This window comes from Linderina pennispora, assembly GCF_002104995.1.
Source record: "Linderina pennispora strain ATCC 12442 chromosome Unknown DL89scaffold_1, whole genome shotgun sequence".
Classification (NCBI taxonomy): domain Eukaryota; kingdom Fungi; phylum Kickxellomycota; class Kickxellomycetes; order Kickxellales; family Kickxellaceae; genus Linderina; species Linderina pennispora.
In genome coordinates, this window is record NW_024468249.1 from 1,632,200 (window position 1) to 1,653,155 (window position 20,956).

The window sequence follows — 20,956 nt, forward strand, 5'->3', positions numbered from 1 at the left end:
ATAAACCCATCTGCATGCCAATGCTTCCTTACCACTGCACAAACCTAACATTCTCTTCTCTAGCTGCTACCCGAAAAGGGCGTTTCGGTGGCAGCCACCAGATACGAGTATAAATGGGAGTAGCTAGGCGTGGCCACCGTGGGTCCATCATCAACGGCCATCATTCTTTTCCTACTTTGTGTATTCCATTTATTCATATTCTTGAGTAGAACTGCCAGTTTCCTATCATTCTAACCATGAATACTTCTCCTAACATCGCTACTCCGTCTACAGAAGTAGATTTGCCGTCACAGATCCATCCAGCAACTGGGCAGCTGGAACGGTTGCAGAGTATCAACAACAAGATGAGCAGCGAGGTCTCATCCTTACTCCTCTCAGCATATAAGGAAATACTCGTGTTGACTATATCAAAACACAATGTCGCTTTATTTCTACCTTCCACTGCCGGCCCTGTGAGAGATAATTCCACCAACCAGCATGACCAGTCGCTTGTGCTATCCGAGAGAGTGGACAAGTTGGACAAAGCTGTGGCTGAGCTTATATTGGACTATCGCCACATTACTGATGATATTATTAAAAGTGCAGCAGGGGTAGGTCAGGATACACCAGATGCGAAATCAACTAATCCTAAATTTGTCCATTTCAGCCTCTTCAAATTTTTCGAGTCCCCTACCCAGTACCTAGATACATTGACGCCAGATTCCATAGGTGCGGCACAGAAAGGCCACTACTTGAAAGAGTTGCTTATCCTCCATGCTCCTCCTCTCGTCAAATACTATATCGAAAATGACCTCAAAGGCGTAACCGACTCTACTATGATTGGACAGCTGCTTGACAAGGATCTTTGTTGTAGGTATGGAATCACCTATTGGCTGAAGTCCGAAAGAGACTGGGCTAGTTCGTGCAAGAGACCGCTCAATGAGGTTGTATCACACTTCTCGCATCATAGGAGTGGCATCTCTGGAAACAGATATTGTTCTCTGCGTGATTTGGCTGCTTGTTGCACTGAAGCGCAGCAGAAACAGCTCGTAAGCTATTTACACAAGTGTGGTATTAAGCGAGCTGCTGACCACAATTTTGCATTCAGCTATTTTTAATCTTGACTATCAGCCGACATTTTACATTCCAATATTTTCATTTACGTACCTTCATTAAAGTATTTGACGTGAACCTTTGTAGGAATCTATATCCTATGTATAATTAAAATTATTATCGGTGAGAGTCGACTCGGTAGAGCGCTGGGCCACCCCTATATCAGAGAGAGCAACTTTTCCTGGCTGTTGGGTTCCCTAAACATTGTTTAGCCAGTTCAGTTCATGTATGATGAATACAAGTGAAGGTGATGCATCAAGCAATCAGTTGCATCAAAGGCAAGTTCAAGCATTTCGTTCACCTTTGTCAGCTGCTACACAGAAATGGAAGGGCAGCCAGGTATTTAAGTGTACCAGTGCGGCCGAAATGAGCTCATTCTTTCTGCCACTCATCTTTGGTTTCCAATTTTTCAACCACTGTCTATACCGCTCATAACATACTAAACCCAGGCGTAAGTAGGAGCGATGTGCGATAGATCGCACAAATTCCTCAAGTGCAGTAAATGCCCCATCAATCTGCCGCACCCAATCGTCCTCTTTGAGCCCCATCGTATCCAGTGACACAAACTTGCCTCACAGGCTGAAGAGGTTACAAGCAAAGACGAACTATATGCTGTTCGGCAACGATTTGCCATATATTTATAAAAGGCAAAAAAATTGAAAATAAAATAATCGAGCAGTTTCGAGGAAATATCGATGGTGTATTTGACTTTAAGGTCGACAGTCTGCAAAGGGATGGTGGCAGACCGGCACTTGGGCAGCAGCCTGTTGTTGCGAGCAGAATATTGGAGTAAATTCATCTTTGTCAGCATGATTTTTTAAGGTCTTCAAAAAGATGTAGCTGAAAGGAATAAAAAGGAAATGCTACAGCTCACGAGCACTGGATTCTAGGCCCTTCCCTTATCATGGCATCGTGTCATCATTCTGATTTATGCAATGCGCCAGCTGACGGGGGATCCCTGTGTTCCTTACAGATCTGAATCTGTGTCCATGGTCTCCACATTGGGGTCAGAGCGCTTATCGTTACACAGCTATCCCGGCGCATGGTCATCGGCTCTGGGGTGGCAGCGATGTCCGCCCCGACATGCACACAACAATATAGAGATATTAGCAATACGGCATACCTCTCACCACACCTCGTTTGTTGCCCTCCAGCTGCTGAGGTGGAAGAGAATAATTACAGGGACCAGGTATCTATTTCTGACATACTGGCCAACATCAGTGCGGTCAACAAAGGTGCACCCTTTCCATGAAACAAAGCAAGGCATTATTTATACACAGAATGCTTGAAAACCACTACAGAACGCGAGGGCTATACGACCTTTTCGAACTTGCTTGTTGGTTTCCGGGATACATATCATTTGGATCGAATGCTGGTGGGTAGCTCAGTCGCTGGATAGCTGGGACAACACTGTCCCGGTCAATTTCAGAGATATCGTCATTCTGGACGTCAAGATGCCGGCTATATGCCTGCTGTTCTTGTGATGTCCGATCCAGGGCCATGCTTGAATCTTCAACGCCATAGAGCTGTTTGTGTAGGTTTCGCATATGTGCCTGCTGCGCGACAATACCGTCAGTGTACATGGTTTCCAGGTGGTCCCGAAGCATTTCCTTGCGCCTGAACATGTGGCCAAAGATAGGCTTGCCCAGAATCAGCCAAGTGTACGAGTTAAGAAGAATTGTGTTGCAAAATGCAAGCATAACGCGACCCCACAGCTGCGACATACCGTTCGGCACCATTATCCCAATGTTGAGCACCAGAAGAAGGGTGAACAGAGACAGTGTCCAGACAGCCATGCGAAACTCGTTGAATGCTTTGGCTACTGAGCGCATTCTAAAGTACATGGCCCAGGCGATAATAATCATCACAGCAAAGTACGTGTACGCCGCTGACAAGTAGGGGTAGTTGTACTTGTACGCTAGCGTTCCGTCATCGGCTATGACAATGCGTGCAGTTTGGGTTTCTGGTAGGAGCTGGCCGATAGTCACAATAATAAATGCAGGCAGCCAGAACACGACCAGCGGCCACCAGTGTAGGACAAACAACCGCAGATCGCACCGCTTGGACCTGTATGTTTTGCGGGTAATGAATACGCGGTAGTAGACCACCAGTCGCATATTCATAAAGGACAAAAATATGCCGAGCCCACAGCATGTCAGCATCCAGCCGACCCAGAAGAAACAATGGCGTCCGATGCCGTAGAATCCAACCATGCCGTCGGCAAGACTGAATGATACACTAAACACCATGCTACCAATGGCAATACCTGAGGTCAGGAACACTTGCTTGCACTTGATTGGGAGATATGACCGGTGGATGATAGCGAACGCAATCAGGAACACATTGATGAGGTCAATTCCGAGGGTGACATAAAAGATGGCTTTTTCTGCATTGGTCGCAATATGATACGGAAGCCTTCGCGTGTGCAGTTTGGGCATTTTTAGTGAAACTATAAGAAACAAATCAACTAGAGTAGCGAGGGAAGAATAGTAAGAGCGTGCCATAGTGCTGTCCACGAAACTGTGGCGCCAGGTGGCAAGGGCTTTATTGCGGGTCGTCCAATACAACAGATCCTCGCGTTTCTTTGGTCCAAACTGTTTTCTATGGGTGGCTCAGTGTCTCTGAAGAGGGTATTCACTGGCAGCACTCAGGTCGGGAGCAGACCAAATGCACCTTCAAGTGCAATCGCAGTCATCGGCTTGCGTTTGTAGCACTTTGGCCGACCGTTCATGGTTGAAAATGGCAGCTTCATAGGCAGCAGGCAAATGATCGACACTGAAAAGCACGCTATGGAGTTGGCCTCAGCCTGGATATCTGCATACGAGACATTTGACAGAAAGGTTGTGCCAGGTATGGGGTTGGGAGGCAAATACATGTCTTGTGTTAGATCTACATAGTAAATACAGGAAGCAAGGTGTACGAGCCGCGTTAGGCTGTATAAATTTTCAGACGATGATGCGATCCCTCATGTGCAGACCGTACTCGACGGGCGGCCAGTAAAAAATACAGATGCCAATGCATGATCATCTACGATTCTCTTTCATGACCTCAGAAGTATCACACTATGTCGCAGGTATCGAACATTTCCAAAGAAGCCCTTTGTAGTGAACATGATGAGAGGACAGGGCGATCCCAATCTTTGGTGTCTGCCGCTTCGCCCAGACGATGAGGACTCGTTTGACCTCAGTGTTCGCGCTGCTCTCTAAAATCTGCAGTGAGAGCATCGCTCAGTTCTCAGGTAATTTTAATAAAGGCGCTCGCCACAAAATCCTCGTGGATTGTGAGGTGCCCGCCACCATTGTCTGATTGTGGCACACCAGAATTCCTGGAACTTGAGTGCTGGAGTCATTAATTGAGCACTGGTGCAGCAGCTGTGTGCACTACCCCGACCGCTGCTGGTATGGGCGGTATAGCGATATTTTCTGCTCTAGAACTAATATGCCCCATGTAGCATTGGGATCATGCATATTGTTTCCATAGACATATTCCCGACTACAGTGCTTGCAGTTGAGCTCCAGAGGTACTGGCGAAAAAGAGGTAGAGGTAAAAAGCTTTACAACTGAAGGTAGAGCCCAGAGCACGCAACAAATTTTTGGCAGTGGGTGCGCCTCAGAAGCCACATATCAGGTGGCAACTCCTTTATTGATCTACCAATTTGTCTCGAGCCCACTGTTAACACGGATCCAGACAGTGCTGGCCAGGACACCATATAAGCATAGCAAGAAAAGGTTCAACACGGGTGCCCACCGCACCATTTCCACAAACGAACAAAATTTAGTTCTTCGGCCCCTCTATTTCCACCGGCAAAAAACCTATACATTCTTTCTTCATACAGTCATGCTCAGAGATATGACTGCTGCCAGCGACCACCCACCCCCCCTAGCCAAGGATACCATCGGCAGACACCAGCGTGTGGTTGCCAATTTTGTCGAAATAACTTCCTTCCCTGTCAGCGATGTCTTCCAGTACGACATCACTATTACACCCAGAGAGGGCGACTTCAAGAAACTTCCGCGTCCAGACTTTATGCGCGGCATATTTGACGATGCCATGCGCCGTCATCGGGCTGACAAGCTGGGCGGCACACCGATGGTGTACGATGCCCGCAGGATTGCCTTTGCACCAAAACGTGTCTGTGCCCAAGATGAGACGCTAGTACTGGAGGTAAGCTCAGCAGGGACATACTGACATTGCATTTACAAAACCAGCACACGGCACACTGCACTGACATCTTGATCTTTCTACACCCAATTACTAGGCAAGGCATGGCATTGGAGGTCGTGCCGAGGACTTCAAGGTCGCCATCCGCGAAGCAGCAATCGTCAGCATGGACACCCTGAGAGACTTCATTAGCTGTAGCGGGCAGTTCCAAATCCAAGATGTGCATCCTGCCCTCATGGCACTTGACCTGGTCGTGGGCTCAGTAGCTCATGACGAGATGACAGGCTTTCGACGCAGCTTTTTCACCAGGGCTGATTCCATGAGTACATCCCGTGGCCTTGAGCTGTGGCGTGGATTCTCACTCAGTGTGCGCCCTGGCGAGGGCAAGCTCTACCTGAACGTCAACACTGCTGTCACGGCCATGTATCGTCCAGGTCCTCTGGTGCAGGCAATCCAGGATCTGCTCGGCATGCGTAACCCCAACGACCTGCGGCGTGGGCTAGGCAGCCAGGGTGTGCGGGAGATTGCTGCGTACCTGCGTGGACTGAGCATCATGCTCAGGCACAGAGGCATTCAGGGAAGCCGCAAGGTTGCCGTGAAAGGGCTCACCAGCAATCCGCTGGACAAGGAATCCTTTGACTGGGACGACCCAAACAACCCCGGTAAAGTCGAGAACATCTCGATTTATGACTACTACCAACGCCGCTACAACATCAAGCTCCAGTATCCATTCCTGCCTGGTTTAGTTGGACGTAAAAACGCCATTTATCCGATAGAGCTGTGCGAGGTCATGGATAAGCAGCGCTACAAGGGCAGGCTTGATGACCAGCAGACAGCTGACATGGTCCGATTTGCCTGCCAGCGTCCCAGCGAGAACCACAAACGCATCGTCGATGTGCTGGGCCAGCTAAACTTTGAAGCGTCGCCGGCTGTCAAGGCGTTCGGGCTGGAACTGAAGTCAAATCTGACTGAAGTTGACTCTCGTGTTCTACCGCCGCCGGCAATCAACTACGGCCAGCAGTCGCGCGAGGCAGCATTCACACCTACTGGGGGCGCCTGGAACATGCGTGACAAGTGTGTTATGCATGCTGGAGCGGTTCTGGAGTCATGGACAGTCCTTGTCTTGGCGAACCAGCGCTCGGTGCCGCTGAATCAGGTGCAGAACTTTGTGACCACCCTGGTGCGCATGTGCAACAGCACTGGTTACTGCATTGGCATGGGTCGGCCACCGATTACATATGGTAATCCCAGCGCCGATATCGGCCGTGAGATGTCCAAGGCATGCAAGTCAAAACCACAGCTGCTGCTTGTGATTTTGCCATCAACCAACTTGCAGACATACCAGAATATAAAGAACTATGCATACACGACGATGGGGATTCACACCCAGTGCATGCAGTCGAAGCATGTGCACAAGGCGAACCCGCAGTACTGCGCCAACCTGTGTCTGAAGATCAATGTCAAGATGGGCGGGTCCAACCAAAGCCTGCCGGTAGGTGCTATGCAGAAAATGCTGCACAGTATGCCGACACTCTTTCTGGGCTGTGACGTATCGCACCCTAGTCCTGGCGAAACAGACCGTCCTTCCATGGCGTCGGTTGTCGGCTCGGTTGATTTCCTGGGTTTGCGCTACGCAGCTACGCTGATTCAGCTTCCATCGCGCCAGGAGTTGGTCGACAAACTCCAGGAGGCAATCATCCGCCATCTGAAGCTGTTCTACAAGTACACCAAGGCCAAGCCTAAGCGGATTATCTTCTACCGTGACGGCGTCAGCGAGACCCAGTTCGCCCAGGTGCGTAGCCGCGAGATCATCGAGATTAGCCGCGCCTGTACCCAGATTGAGACTGGCTACCAGCCGGACGTCACCTTCATTGCCATGTTGAAGCGACACAACACGCGCTTCTTCCCGATGGGCCGCGACGGCGACCGCACGGGCAACTGTGTTCCTGGAACTGTGGTTGATACCGCGGTGACCCTTCCGGCGATAGCAGACTTTTACCTGTTTGCCCATGCCGCCATCCAAGGCACATCGCGCCCGACTCACTACTGTGTTCTCCATGATGATTCCAAGTTCACCCGAGACGAGATCCAGCAGCTGACATACAACTTGTGCTACACCTACGCAATCTGCACGCGCTCCGTGTCAATGGTGCCGCCTGTGTACTATGCTCATCGTGTTGCCGACCGTGCCCGCTGCCACTTTGCCGATATGGGCGTTGCCTTCAGAGACGCTACTGTCGAGTCGGCCGGCTTCTACGGAGGGACCGGTACTAGTGCCATCGACACGACCGGTAAGGCTGCCACAGACCCCAACATGCAAGCAAAGATCATTAGGACGCACGAGCGTCTGGACGAGTCCATGTACTTCATGTAATACTCACTCGAGTGTTTAATTTCTCTTGGTGTTTTTTTTGCCACTTAGCCGACAACAGTTTGACTAACAGAGTGTAGCGAGCATGCTGTGACTGAGACCGAGGAGCTCTGCGGGCAATTGGCCAGTGTGACGGCTTGGGTGGTACTTTTGTCTATTGGGACAGTGTTTGGCAGGACCTAGATGCCATATATTTTGCCGCTAAGCGATCTCGCGTCAGATTGAAGCAGGGGGCAAGCCTGTCGCAGATTTTATTCTAGAACCAGGATCTCTTGATGGCTACCGCCGTCTCAGTGGCACGGTGGAGCCAATACATGCTCAGTGTGCCCGTCGGGTCACATGGAGGGTGTTTGCGTTCGCATTGCCACTTGGTGCAACTGGGGAACTGCTAACACTGGCGATCCCACAATGTCCTTTCTGCTGGCTGTGTCAAAGCTTGTCGGGTGCCTGGCGCTCACATAGAGAGGCTCTCCCAGCGTGCGTCCAATACGTCGCATAAAGGCTATCAGTGAGCTCCCGAGCAACTGTCTCGCAAACCGGTTGGTGCCCAGCGCAAATAAATCTTCTTTGCCGAACATTCGGGCGCGGCGATTAAAAGCGGGTGCTGCGACCTGTGTTTAGTGAGCTAGCCACTACGATTTGAATATGCTATCTGGCTGGTGAGTATGCGCAATGCGCATGTGCGATCGCCATAGCTTTTGGAAATTTCCAAGAGAAAGTGAAGGCAGCTCCCAGCTCAAATATGTTCAGACGATCACAAAGTGTCTCGCAGGGCTAGCAATGTCACAGTCACAGGCTCGCCGGGCAGCCAGCCAGCCCTGGGCCAGAGCAACCCGGAGGGGGCAATCGTCCGGGTCCGCTGAATTTACTTTATTTGGCATGCAGTGACATGGAAAAATCCCCACTTGTGCCTTGCTTCTCGCAGTGCGGCCGGGCCATTTCCCAAATAAGTGCCATACAGAAACTCGATGGCATGGTGTTGATGTCACTGAGCACCCTTCCGTGCTGCCCTCGCCCAACTAGGGAGGATCTCCTGGGAGGCATGTGGTCTGTGTAGCGAACGGAACGCAGGAATAATGAATGCATTCTGCTGTACCAGGAGAAAACGGCTACCCAGGCCGTGCTGGGCCACAAAGGCGCCTTCTACAGATGGCAGAGAGGCAGAGCCAGGTATAAAATGAACAGTCTTGTCCCTCTGCATCCCAAACCGGTCTTTCGCAACACAAGAGTTCCTTGCTCACAACACCCCTCCTATTTCCTCTTAATCTTAGCCATCTAATGCCCTCCCTTCTTTCCCGAGTTGGCACGGCGTGCAAGAACGCTGTCGTGATCGAGAAGCCGCGCATTTACGCTGGCATCAACTTTGACAAAAAGTTCTTCCTTGACTTCCTCCTCCTGGTGATCGGCGGCACCTGCACTTCGCTCCAGGGAATCGTCAACGGCCTGCTGTCGCGCTACACTGCCCCTGGCTTCCCGCCATGGCTCTCGTTCGCCGTGGGATCGACGCTGCTGTTCATCTTCTTCATGGTTGACACCCGCGGTGGCAAGGCCATTACCTGGAAGAACGCGACCAAGACCACTCCCTGGTGGGCGTGGGTTGGAGGTATCCCGGGTGCTGCCTTCGTCGTGGTCATTACCCTGATGATGCCGATCCATGGTGCTGCCATTGTGTACTCAATCTACATCTGCGCCAAGATGGTCACGTCGCTGATTATTGACTCGTTCGGCTTCTTTGGCGCGAACCAGCGCCCTGCTTCTCTGACCCGTCTGGTTGGATTCGCGATTATGATTGCTGGTGTGCTGATGGTCAGTCTTGACCACTAGACGCCTAGCAGTCTGGCTGCTAGCTCCCCCTCTACACCCTCGATGCAAAAGCGAGAAAGGAGCCAAGCCTCGACTTTTCGCATTTGGGGGTGGCCTAGATATGGACACTGGATGTCTATCAAATCTTGAACACCACAGTATAGTAATGACCCCCTTTTCCTGACGACCACGCCTTGTACTATTAGTCACGCTCAACACATTTTGTTTCACTTCTATTGCCTAGAGATCTTTCTTTGCCAAATATAAAGTTTCACCTAAAGCTGCGCTCTCGTAAGACAATGCCCAAAGCAGGCCTAGGTTTCACTCATCGCGACTCGGATTACCGAGCCGACAACTGACGCCATTGGCAAACAGTCACCCTCGCCACACGCCAGACAAGTGGCATCTCGGCCAGGCGCTGTGCAAAAAAAATCACGAGTGGTGGTCTGCCTCGACTGGAGGTTTCGCCCAGCCAAGGGATTCGCCTCCTCACTGTATCTTACGCGCGTCGCCTTTGCTTTTTGTACTCTATTCGCTTTAATTCGTTTCATTTCGCTGCAGCATGTCAGATTACGAGGATGAGGCCTCAGGAATTAGCAAATTGACACCAGCATGGCTCGCCATGCCCAGCCCCAAGGCACTGCTGGACCGCACAACCAAATTCGTCCTGAATGCCGCGCATGGCAAGTCACGCTCACTCATCCCAACCACCGACAACAACAACAGGAACGGCACGTTTAACGAGACCGGCATAGTCGACTGGGAGGAAGATGATGACGTATATGACGATGAGGAGGATGAGGAGGAACTCGACAGCAGTCTCTATGAAGGCGGCGATGACGCGATGTTTGGCCAAGACAGTCGGCGGTACATTCGCCGGGCCAGAGACGGCACACTTCTGGTCAACGAGAATGACGTGCTGATGGGCTTCTGGAACTCGTCGCAGATAGTCTCAGATATGGACGACAATAGGGGACATGACGACGACCAACACAGTGCACGATCAGTGACACCACCAGGCATGCTGCGGATCCGGCCAGTGTCCCTGAAGCAGAGAGGGATGGTTCCACAGCGTAAACGTACGGCAACCCGGCGGTGCAGCAGCACAGCTTCTCGGCAGTTGCACGCAGTTATGAGCGAAGCAAATGTCGTCGAAGATGCACATGAGCCCGAGCTGCTGGCCCAGGCAGTCGATGATATAGCCATTGTAACGGCTCCAGCGAGGCGTCGAGCGAGTCAGCGGCTATTTCACCGCAGGATGAAGAAGATTACGTTTATTTCGCTGCCACCGCGGGTGATAGCACGAATTCTGATGTTTCTTCCTGTCCCCGAGATGTTGAGTGTGTCTAATTCCTGTCGTATTGTGCGCCGTGTCATGTGCAGAAATGAGCCTGGCGGCAACGTGCACCGCGCCGACGACGGCAATGACCAGGAGCTGCAGGAAGATGTGGGTGATAGAGCATACACAATCCTGGGAATCCGCGTCTGGCGCATGATGATCCAGAGGCTCGGCTGGCGGGTGTGGCATGAACGCGAGCGTGGCAAGGAGCGGCGGCAGCGCATATCAATCCCCAAGAGTCACGGGCGCCTGCTGAAGGAAATCTGCGGCGTCGAGGACGAGAGCGAGCTGCTCGATATCATGGCCAGCGAGCCTGATCTGCTGTTCAAAGCGGTCTACGACGATTTGATCAGGGATTACCACTCGTTCCGCACACTGGAGAACAGCATCGCGGCGATCTTTCGCAGTGGACCCAATCCAAATGTGCCTGCGCGCGTGTCGCAAAAACAGCGTATACTGCGTACGCCTGCCGAGGTAGCCGAGCGGCTGGATCAGCTGCTGTGGTTCGGGCGCGGGCAGTTTGCCTTCGATGCCGACCAGATCAACCGGCGGCTCGTGGTGTTGACAGACAAGTTTGAGTCGGCTTACCGCGACCGATTCAGGCAGGCATTTGTTGACGGCGACTGTGAGAGAATGCGCGAGTTTGCTGGTGTTCTGGAACACATTCGAGAAGGGCGCGGGTGTATCCGGATCCTGGTAGACTCGCACCCGCTGTTCAATTGCTACGAGCAAATGGACTCGCAGTATGCATTGGTCTTGCGTACCAGTGACCAGGTCATCGATGCGCATACTTTCGATGTCTTTCTGGACGGGCTGCAGAGGACGATCCACGAACATGCGCGTGTTGTGTCATTGGCGCTGCCGCTGCCCACACTGCCGACCTCTGCGCTGTACTGTTTTATCCAGGCGCTTTTTAGCAACGACGGTGTTGCTCTTAACACGCTGAAGAAACTCTATGCCCATCTGCGGTCGATCCCAGTTGGAGCCAGCCCCGAGCCAGCCGCCCGCTATGGCAAGCCAACGCAGGTGGTGCCAGATGAGGCAACCAAGGATATTCTGTATCTGACAACTGTGGCCGACATTGTAGCACAGCTGCTGGTAGCATCTGATAGCTGGTCCGCAATGGACCCGGTTGCAGTTCCAAGCGAGCTTGGCCGGCGATGCGTGTTCTCTGCCTTTGACGATGTGATCCAGGATTACGTGCAGCTAGAGCGCCGAATCATCGAGCGAGCCTACGAGGCCGAGCTGAGTCAATGGCTGACCAAGACCAAGGCAGACCCTTTCGGCTCTGGCGGCGGCAGACACGATAATGCGCATGGCAGCAGCGGATCTGCAAACGATGGCAGCGGAGCGGAGCGATCGCGACGGGACTCGGTAGCATCCGCCTATGGTGGCACGGTAGAATCGATACGACTGGTCAACTTCCACCAGCGCGAGCAGCAGATGCAGGACTACAAGCTGCATGTACTGACAGTGCTCGAACGCAAGCTCAACATCAGCCTGCCGGCTGAAGCACTTGGCGTCAATCTCGACAGCGCTGATACAGCGAAAGTAGCAGAGCGTGCGGGTTCGAGCGACATACAGGATCAACTGGATGCATTGGCCAGAGAGGGAGATCAGCCGGCAGCTGCAATAAGCGCTGGCAGTTTTACAGATGAGCAGCTGGAGACAGTAGTAGAAGAGTCTGGGAGAGCGGAAACTCCAGCAGCGGCTGTCAGAAAATGCAGTGTAGGGGATGCTGCTGGCGAGCATGGACGTGGACATGCTGAGCTTGCAGGATCGCTGGCACGTAGACGATCGAGCGTTGCGCAAGCTGAGCCATTGAGGAGGACTGTTGTCGGCGACATGCTGTGGAACTCGCCAATCAGCATGGATCTGTGTTTGAACATGGTCCTTACCAACAGAGACGCGATTACCCGTCTGTCAGTGTTCGCTGAGGCACCGCCGGATATGCGGCTGCGACGTCTAGCGTAAGTACTTTGGTATCTGCGTGGGTGCGCTGGATTTGGCAACTGGAACCGCGCTGGGACCGATTGACATGCGCTGTTGAGGGGCTGTACCGGAATGCAGTGTGTCCTTCCGGCAATGCATTTGGGGAGAGAAGGCCAACCAGCACATGCCACCTTAATGCAACCCAGGCCCGCGCTGTCTGTTTGGGCTTTGGATCCCCCCGCTTTGTGCCTTCTCTTGCATTCGAGTTCTATGCAGAGTGCATATGCAGATGGGGATCTTGCAAACATTTGCCAGTGACTCTGCGCTGCCTGGAACTCCCTCCATGCTTTTGTGACCAGGGCAGGAATGGGGGAGGGAGCAGATGTGCCGGCGGATTGCAGCTCTGCCTTTGCGGAGGTGATCTTCAATAGACCGGACGTCAGAGCAGCGCCCTTTCTCTCCATACTTCCAAATGGAACCTCTTCCTGTCCGTGTATGTGCGTATGCGCGCGGCACCTGCGCTGTTTGGGGAGGACCCCATTCCTTGTATGAGCCGAAGGAGGGGGCTCGCGGGGAGCACTCGGGTTCTAAAAATGGAATTGCTCGTTTGTGTAGGCAGGATGCGATCGAATCGGTGTTTTGCATTCTTCTGCAGAGTGTGGGCAACCATGTTCGGCCTGTGTTTACAAGGTAAGCGAAGGAACCATCAGTCCGGCCGTGTTGGAAGCGACACCAATTCAGGCGGACGAGTGTGCATGGGATGTGCCTGTTGGAGCGGCGAATTTTGAACCTTGTGCCACCAATTCCGATCGGTCCTGCAATTATCCACGTATACCATGGGCCGCACTCGATAGATCCAAGGTCATATGTGCGCGCATGTTTCTGTATCAATATTTAGCGGCCGGCTGCTTGTTTGCGTAGAATTATGCAAGCTGTAACCTGGAGTGTACATTAAAGTATCAGTGTTTGCAATGTAGGATCATAGCCGAGCTGCGGGAGCTCGAGCACTCGGCGATGGTTGTGATGGTTCCGCACGAGCAGCGATCCCAGGGCCGCGCGATGCTGGGTGGAACAGCTAGCGGGTCTGGTGACAATGCGGCTACTGCAGGAAGGCATAGCCAAGCGTATTCTGCGCAGCGAATCGAGGCCGAGAAGGAGCTACGCGACCGGTTTGTGTCGGTGGAGCTGCGCTTTTTCGAGCTGATCCACCTGTGTGACTTGGCGGTGCAGATGCTCGAGATCTACTACAAGCGGGATCTCTGCCAGTTCATTGTCGAGGACGACTTTCTGAATATCTGCAACCAGGAGAAGAAAGCGCTGGAGCACGCTATCGACGACAATGTTGCAGTAGGTATGGACTGCGTGATTGAGATCATCCTGCGGCAGACGCAGCACATTCTGGACACCGAGCAGCGCCTCAACGACTACCATCCTAACAGCAACTCATCGCTGACGCTGACACCAACACTGGCATGCACGCGTGCAGTGCAGTTCTTGAGCGAGTCAACGCAGATTATCCGCAGCATGACGACGCAGAAGCAAATGCGCGAAGTGTTTTTGGGCGAGATTGGACTGAGGCTGTTCAATGTGCTTTTGGAGAACATCAAGCGGTTCCAGATCACTGAGCCAGGTGGGTTCCAGCTCATTGCGGATCTGAATCTGTACTATGACTGGGCAGAGAACAATGTCGACCCAGAGACGTTGCGCTTCTTCACGGCGCTCAAAGACCTGGCAAACTGCTTCATCCTGGCACCGCGCGATCTGCGCGGGTTCCTGCGCGACCAGTACTCAAGACACACGTTTGACGGCGTCATGCGGTCTGAGGAAGTTTATGATGTTGTTGCGTGTCGCGCTGACTACCGCCAGATTAGGACACAAGTGGAGGGCCACTGCGACTTCATGTAGCATGAGGCAGTGCCGGTATATATTTTTAACTTTGCATGCTTCAAGAAACTAATCCACTAGTAGCGCATGAACTGCTGGAAGACTGGGTTGTTGGTCTCGTTGTAGTACTTGTACTCGAGCTCATCCAGGAACTGCTGGATTGCCTTGGGGAACTCGCCGGGCTTAAGCGACATATCCTCGTCGCTGGGCGGCACCTGGACGCCAACCAAGACCTTGGCGACATCCTGGCCAAAGTTTCTGTACTGGAACAGCGTGATGTTCCAGTTGAATCTGAGTCCATGCAAAAACTTCTTCAGCGCGCCGTGGCGCTCGGGGAACTCGAAGCGGATCATGTACTCGTTCTGGATATCGCTGCGACCGCCGACGATGTAGCGGGCATGCGATTTGGCCAGCTCGTTGTCCGTCAGATCGATGGCCTGCATGTCCTTGGAACTAAGCTCGTTCAGGATCTCTGGCACCTCCTTTGTGCGGTCCTTGACCTCGAACGACATGAAGATGTGGGCCTTGTTGGGATCAGAGTAGCGGTAGGAAAACTCGGTGATGGCACGCGGGAAGATCACATCGTGCAGCTTCAGGTAGCTGCCAGGCCGCTCTGGGATTATCACCGAGAGCAGAACCTCCTTTTGCTCACCGAGTGCCGCGCGCTCGGCGACGAACCGAAGACGGTCAAAGTTCATGTTGGCACCTGACGTCACAGCCACCAGATTCTTGCCGCTGTAGCTGTGGTCCCTGGCGTACCGCTTGAGACCAGCTAACGCCAGGGCGCCTGAGGGCTCGAGAACGCTGCGCGTGTCCTCGAACACGTCCTTGATGGCAGCACAGATCTCGTCGTTAGTCACCAGCACCACATCGTCGATCAGATCCTTGGCGACACGGAAGCACTCACGGCCAACCTGCAGCACAGCAGTGCCATCGGCAAACAGGCCTGTCTCGGGGAGCACCACGCGCTTGCCCAGCTTTAACGACTGGCACATTGCATTAGAGTCGACGGTTTCGACAGCAATCACCTTGATATCAGGCCACACACGCTTGACGTACGCCGAAATACCGGCGATCAGACCTCCACCGCCAACGGCAACAAAGATCGCGTCAATGTCAGACGGCCGCTTCTGGCGCAGCAGCTCCATGCCGATGGTGCCCTGGCCGGCGATCACGTACGGATCATCGAACGGCGGGATGTTGGTGAAGCCGTGGAGCTTGGCCAGTCGGCTGCACTCAACCTTGGCCTCGTCGAAGCCGGCGCCATGGAGGACGACATTAGCGCCTAGACGCTTGACATTCTGCCACTTGATGGCTGGAGTCAAGATCGGCATGACAATGGTGGCCTTGATGCCCAGGTGCTTGGCCGACATAGCTACGCCTTGCGCATGGTTGCCAGCCGAGCAGGCGATGATTCCGCGGTCTTTCTCTTCCTGCGTCAGGTGGCTGATCTTGTTGTAGGCGCCGCGGATCTTGAACGAGAACACGGGCTGCAGGTCCTCGCGCTTCAGAAACACCGAGTTACCCGTGCGCGTCGAGAGATTCACTGCATGTGTCAGGGGTGTTTCGGTGGCCACGTCGTAGACGTACGAGGAGAGGATCATCTGCAAGTAGTCCGGCCCATCTGCGGCGCTCGCTTGTTTCAATCCGCTCACCGGTGTCTGGTAGCCTGAGCTCACATCGCTGGGCATGATCGTGTTTTCATTAATGCTGCGAGAGTTGGGTGCGATGTCGCTGGACACAACCGGAGTTGAGGTGCCGTTGTTTGTGGGCGTCATTGGATATATAGGTGTGCCTTTTGCTGGAGAGAAGCGCTGTGTCTCGTGTTAGTCCAGTATCTCAGATGTCGATTTGCTTATTGCGGTGGCGGGCAGTGGCAAATGGGGATGTGCGCTGGCTCGCAAGAGTGTACTGTTTAAGGGCGACAAGATCCGGAGGCGACGTGGTGAATGCAAGCTGGATGGAAAGAGAGCGAAGACGTCTATACGTAGGCGTTTCAGGTGGCGAGATCGAGGCCCTACTGTCGCTGCCGCCGGAGTGGTGAGCAGCAGAGTGCATTGGTGAATCGATAGCACCAAATGACTAACATCAACATCGGTGATCGGTTGATACGCTGATCGGCCCCATATGGGAATTGGAGATCAGACTGATTAAGACCCACCCTGGCTATGCTGCTACGGACCCAGGACCGGCATCAGTAGCCGTCGGCACCGCACCCACACCCAAGAACACTACGTGCCGTGCTACCTTCTAATTCTGATGCAGAATGTGTGCATATCGTCATAGCTGGCCCGATTAATGAAGGGCTTGTCTCTCAACCTGTGCGAGTGACTCGGGCAGTGTTCTCTGACAAGACAGCATTTCACTCCATGCTCGGCTTAGTTTAGGATGCGTGCTATGTCGGTATGCCGTCATTGCCGATACCTCTTGGAGCGGTGTCTTCCGTATACAGCCAGACCATGACGTGCCCGGTATCCCCTTAGGAGATATTGCTGTTTTCATACCAGTCCCCATCCCCAAATGGCTGCTTCGCAGGAGCTGAATCCCGGGTTGGCTGGCTGGGCCCGGCGCTGCCCTTTTCCGTGCCCACCTTCATTTGTGCGTCTATATTCAGCGAAAAAGAAGGTTTTTCTGGGACAAACGCCTTTCCCCCACCAGCTGGCGAGTACCCGAATACCACAAGCATAAATATTTGCCGGGGTGCACAGCCCTCCGCGCGGACCCGGACGGGCCTCCTCACACCAAAACATAAAAACAAGAGCGGCGGAACTCGCTGCCACAACGAATCTAGTTCATGTGATGCGCGGCCAGCGCAGCCCCGCCGTGACGAGATTGCCCTGCCCATATTTCCATATGCGGAATGCACAAGCGAAGTGTGACAGGCATGCCCCCGTGTCACTAAGATCAAAGGCGCCAAATACTCGCTGTGTTCGACTGCTCTACGCATTCTAGTGGCCGGCTATCTGGACATTGAAGTGAAGATTCCATGCATCCGCCGTTTGGGTTGCAAGGCATGGCGAAAAAGATAAAAGATGCTTCTCGGCAACCCCAAGCACTGCCTGGGAAGGGTAGCAGCCAGCTCTCGGATAGAGCAAACTGCCACGGGCTCGCCCTCTCCACTCTCAAGAGCGTGGATCTAGCTTCGGCTTTCTGGGCGAGAGAAACTGGGTAGCAAGACCATCGGGGCGGCGAAGAGGAGCGGAGTCGGCTCTGGATGCAGTCGAATTGTCTCACTTTGCGACATGCACACACTCAGTCCCAGGAAGGCCAAGGAGCGGGGCAGGGCGATCTATTCATTCCCGCGGCGATATGTAATAATTGGCCACATTCGGGAACCGCAATTCGTCAGTAGCGCACTTTTAAGCCCTCGGGTGGCCCAGAGCAGAACGCCGTTTATATAAAGGCACCTGCGAGAGAAGGTTCATTGACCGAACTTCTATTTCCTTCACGCTCCTTTCTCGCAGACTGTTTCCCACACGAACTTTCGCAGCAGCAGTCGAATAGCCTTTCTTTGTATTGCTTTCTCATTCAACCCCACATCTACCAGACGACACTTCTTCATCTCAGATAGTACATACCATGGCTAAGGGTGGATTTGTCGACGCAATCAAGAACTCTGTCGTGATCGAGAAGCCGCGGGTGAACAGCAATGTCACTTTCGACAAGATGCTGGCTCTTGATATCCTCCTCCTGATGTTTGGTGGAGTCTGCACTTCGCTTCAGGGGGTTGTCAATGGCTCGCTGTCGGTGCATGTCAACGGCGGGTTCTCGTCGTGGCTCTCGTTCGCGATCGGCTCAGCCGTCCTTTTCGTCTTCTTCATGGTCGATACCCGCGGTGGCAAGGCCATCAACTGGAAGAACGCGGCCAAGACCACTCCTTGGTGGGCGTGGCTCGGAGGCATTCCGGGTGCCGCCTTTGTTCTGTTCATTACCCTGTTCATCCCGTACCGTGGTGCCGCTGTCGTCTCAGGCATCACCATTTGTGCTCAGATGGTCACTGCCTTGATTGTTGACTCGTTTGCTTTCTTCCAGTGCATCCACCGTCCAGCCACCCTGCCCCGTATCTTCGGCCTTGCCCTGATGATTGCTGGCGTGCTGATGGTTGCCCTTGGGTAAACGAGCCACGGAACTGTCCTTGCTCCTCTTTCCGCTTCTGCCCAGTGTCCCTTCGCCTCCCCAAAGTCACAGCTGGGCTGTGACTGGCCAAGGCTCCAGGCAGGATTGCCTATTTTGATGACCTCCCCTCACTCACTCTTGATCTTCCGCCATGTACTATTAGCACTCGCGTAAAACACACGCACTTTTTCAGTCACGCCGACCTACTGTACCAGTTTTCTTCTCTTCTCTAGCCAAAGTGAAACAAATATATGAGCCTAATTGAATCATACACACAAGCATGCACACTCGCCCGCTGCCCCACTAAAATGCACAGGTCTATTGAAGACAAAAGATGCGCTGCTCCGTTGAATTGGTATAAATCAAGGACCTAATGCAAATATAGCATAGTGCCTATGTCATGTGGCAGGATGGTTATACGGCATATGCAGGCAAGACAGGACGTTCAGGATGAGCGCCGGCCGTAGAACACGTTCGAACGACTGTTATTTGGATAAATGGAAGGCGTCTATGTATAGAAAGAGCCATCTGCCTTTCGCAGGCGGCAGGACCAGCTTGACAAAAGATGGGCTGTTGGCAGGCACTGTCGCCGTTCCATCGGTGTTGCTGCTCCGAAGGACAGGGGGCGATTGCTGGATCGTTTGGCTCAGTGTGCCGTCGGAGGCCATTTTGCGCCAAGGAGCGTCACACAGGATGTGCCTGGATTTCTCCATTTGTCACATTTTGCTGCATTTGAAGGAAAATAATGCCTAGCATGGAGGAATGGCAGCATGCATCGAGGGGGTGGGCTGGGTGCAAAATTGCAAAAACAGCAAGTGGTGCGACACAGGCTAGGAGAAATTGTCACAAATGGCTGCACGCGGCATCAAAAGAATATCACATGGGGGAGAAGCCGATGCAGCTGGCACATCCTTTTTCGTATGGGTGGGGACAGATTTGCCACATCGAATTTTGTGCTGGCTGGCTGCTCACCCGCCCTCCAGTGCATCCGAAACAAAGGCAATGTCGAAAGACGGGAATAGCGCACAGTCCTCCGTGCACCGTGTTGACAAAACAATCGAGTGCCCTCTTGGCAAGCTGCTGCATTGTTCTGCAGCCCCAAATGCCGCAGTCACAATCCGCGCAGTGCTGCGAACTGCACACATAGGCAGCCTTGCCAGCAACCAAGCAAGGCATGTAGCAATGAAACCCATGCTCAGCACACCGATTCGCTTGGTCTGCATCCAGGTATCTCGAAATGCAACTGAATGAGGGGGCGATCCAGTGGCCGGGACGCTATGTCATTCCTGCGCACTGTATGTATCGGTAGCAGCACAGAGTGGGCACAGCACCGAACGTGCACCGTGCCAAGATCAGTGGGGTCTAATGGTGTGACTGCTTTCTTTCTCGTCTTGCGGTGTCATTGATGCTGGATCTGGCAAAACCCCGGGCCACATGAGAGGCATGGGATCTGAGCGGCTCATGGCCCTGGCGATGTGCCGGAAAGCGTGGGCCATCTAGGCAGCGAACCCCGCTTTTTTGGGGCGGTGGGTGCGAATGATTACGGAGAGGCATGCAGACACCAGTGATAAGCATTCATCTGCTTATTGAAGTCCCAGAGTCCTTTCTATTGTCGCTTCCACTCTTTATTTTATTTCCCGGTCTTTGAAGGTGCTCCGATGTGCCTGTGCTCCTTGACGATTCTACCGTGACGTTCTTCACTCGGAGACAGCAGCCAAATGCAGATTTTCGCTGCGCTATCTCTGGCGGCAATAAGACCGGTCCATTGTTGCAACGTGTGACACCGCGAAGGTGAACGTAAAGGGTTGGTCTGGCCTTGGACTCAAGGCTTGCATGAATATGCCCCTTTGCAGAGACCGGGCTGTTGAAATATGCCGGGTTTCTCCTTTCAGATGGGTCTGACATGGTTTCAGGCAGAAGAAAGTATGCGCAGAAGGGCACATGGGCTGGCATGTAATGCTATGCATACTATGTTTGGCAAAAGCTCCTTGTGGTGATCTGCCCAGCATCATCTTGGTTTGGATAAAACAGCGAAGCAATCGCAAAAAAGGATGTGGGAATGCAAGGCATGCACAGGCAATGTGTGTGGATCCAGGACTTGCAACCAGGACAATTGTCTATGGTGTAGCTACCGCTGTCAGCGCTCATTTTCCGCTCTACAGGCACATGGCGCTCACTCGGGTTGTCAGAGGCTTGGTATTCGGCTTCACACAGCAAATGAGAATGTGGCCCGTGAATACCATGCCCGGCAGACACCA

The 20,956-nt window shown here is 53.1% G+C and overlaps 8 protein-coding genes across 8 annotated transcripts; 6 read left to right on the plus strand and 2 right to left on the minus strand.

Annotated features, from left to right (window-relative positions):
* Nucleotides 1-236: 236 nt before the first annotated feature.
* On the plus strand, nt 237-1,097 carry DL89DRAFT_254144 (uncharacterized protein; the record flags this gene model as incomplete). Its single annotated transcript, XM_040885254.1, has 1 exon — nt 237-1,097. One exon carries the CDS (start codon nt 237-239, stop codon nt 1,095-1,097), a length of 861 nt encoding a protein of 286 aa, XP_040747491.1.
* Nucleotides 1,098-2,476: 1,379 nt separating this feature from the next.
* Nucleotides 2,477-3,530, minus strand: DL89DRAFT_289878 (uncharacterized protein; the record flags this gene model as incomplete). The annotated part of the gene is made up of 2 exons (XM_040890014.1): nt 2,477-2,491; nt 2,541-3,530. The coding sequence occupies 2 exons, from the start codon at nt 3,528-3,530 to the stop codon at nt 2,477-2,479; spliced, it is 1,005 nt and encodes a 334-aa protein (XP_040747492.1).
* Nucleotides 3,531-4,941: 1,411 nt separating this feature from the next.
* On the plus strand, nt 4,942-7,627 carry DL89DRAFT_243043 (Piwi-domain-containing protein; the record flags this gene model as incomplete). The annotated part of the gene is made up of 2 exons (XM_040885025.1): nt 4,942-5,247; nt 5,351-7,627. 2 exons carry the CDS (start codon nt 4,942-4,944, stop codon nt 7,625-7,627), a joined length of 2,583 nt encoding a protein of 860 aa, XP_040747493.1.
* Nucleotides 7,628-8,856: 1,229 nt separating this feature from the next.
* On the plus strand, nt 8,857-9,700 carry DL89DRAFT_280726 (DUF606-domain-containing protein). The gene has a single exon (XM_040889608.1). The coding sequence runs from the start codon at nt 8,903-8,905 to the stop codon at nt 9,446-9,448; it is 546 nt and encodes a 181-aa protein (XP_040747494.1). The 5' UTR covers nt 8,857-8,902; the 3' UTR covers nt 9,449-9,700.
* Nucleotides 9,701-9,925: 225 nt separating this feature from the next.
* Nucleotides 9,926-13,022, plus strand: DL89DRAFT_13413 (uncharacterized protein). The gene has a single exon (XM_040883341.1). The coding sequence runs from the start codon at nt 9,990-9,992 to the stop codon at nt 12,738-12,740; it is 2,751 nt and encodes a 916-aa protein (XP_040747495.1). The 5' UTR covers nt 9,926-9,989; the 3' UTR covers nt 12,741-13,022.
* On the plus strand, nt 12,956-14,631 carry DL89DRAFT_13407 (uncharacterized protein). The gene is made up of 2 exons (XM_040883339.1): nt 12,956-13,388; nt 13,676-14,631. Exons 1-2 carry the CDS (start codon nt 13,171-13,173, stop codon nt 14,601-14,603), a joined length of 1,146 nt encoding a protein of 381 aa, XP_040747496.1. The 5' UTR covers nt 12,956-13,170; the 3' UTR covers nt 14,604-14,631.
* Nucleotides 14,594-16,618, minus strand: DL89DRAFT_264204 (threonine dehydratase I). The gene has a single exon (XM_040886146.1). The coding sequence runs from the start codon at nt 16,358-16,360 to the stop codon at nt 14,660-14,662; it is 1,701 nt and encodes a 566-aa protein (XP_040747497.1). The 5' UTR covers nt 16,361-16,618; the 3' UTR covers nt 14,594-14,659.
* Nucleotides 16,619-18,072: 1,454 nt separating this feature from the next.
* DL89DRAFT_13391 (uncharacterized protein) lies at nt 18,073-19,012 on the plus strand. The gene has a single exon (XM_040883338.1). The coding sequence runs from the start codon at nt 18,162-18,164 to the stop codon at nt 18,696-18,698; it is 537 nt and encodes a 178-aa protein (XP_040747498.1). The 5' UTR covers nt 18,073-18,161; the 3' UTR covers nt 18,699-19,012.
* Nucleotides 19,013-20,956: the final 1,944 nt, after the last annotated feature.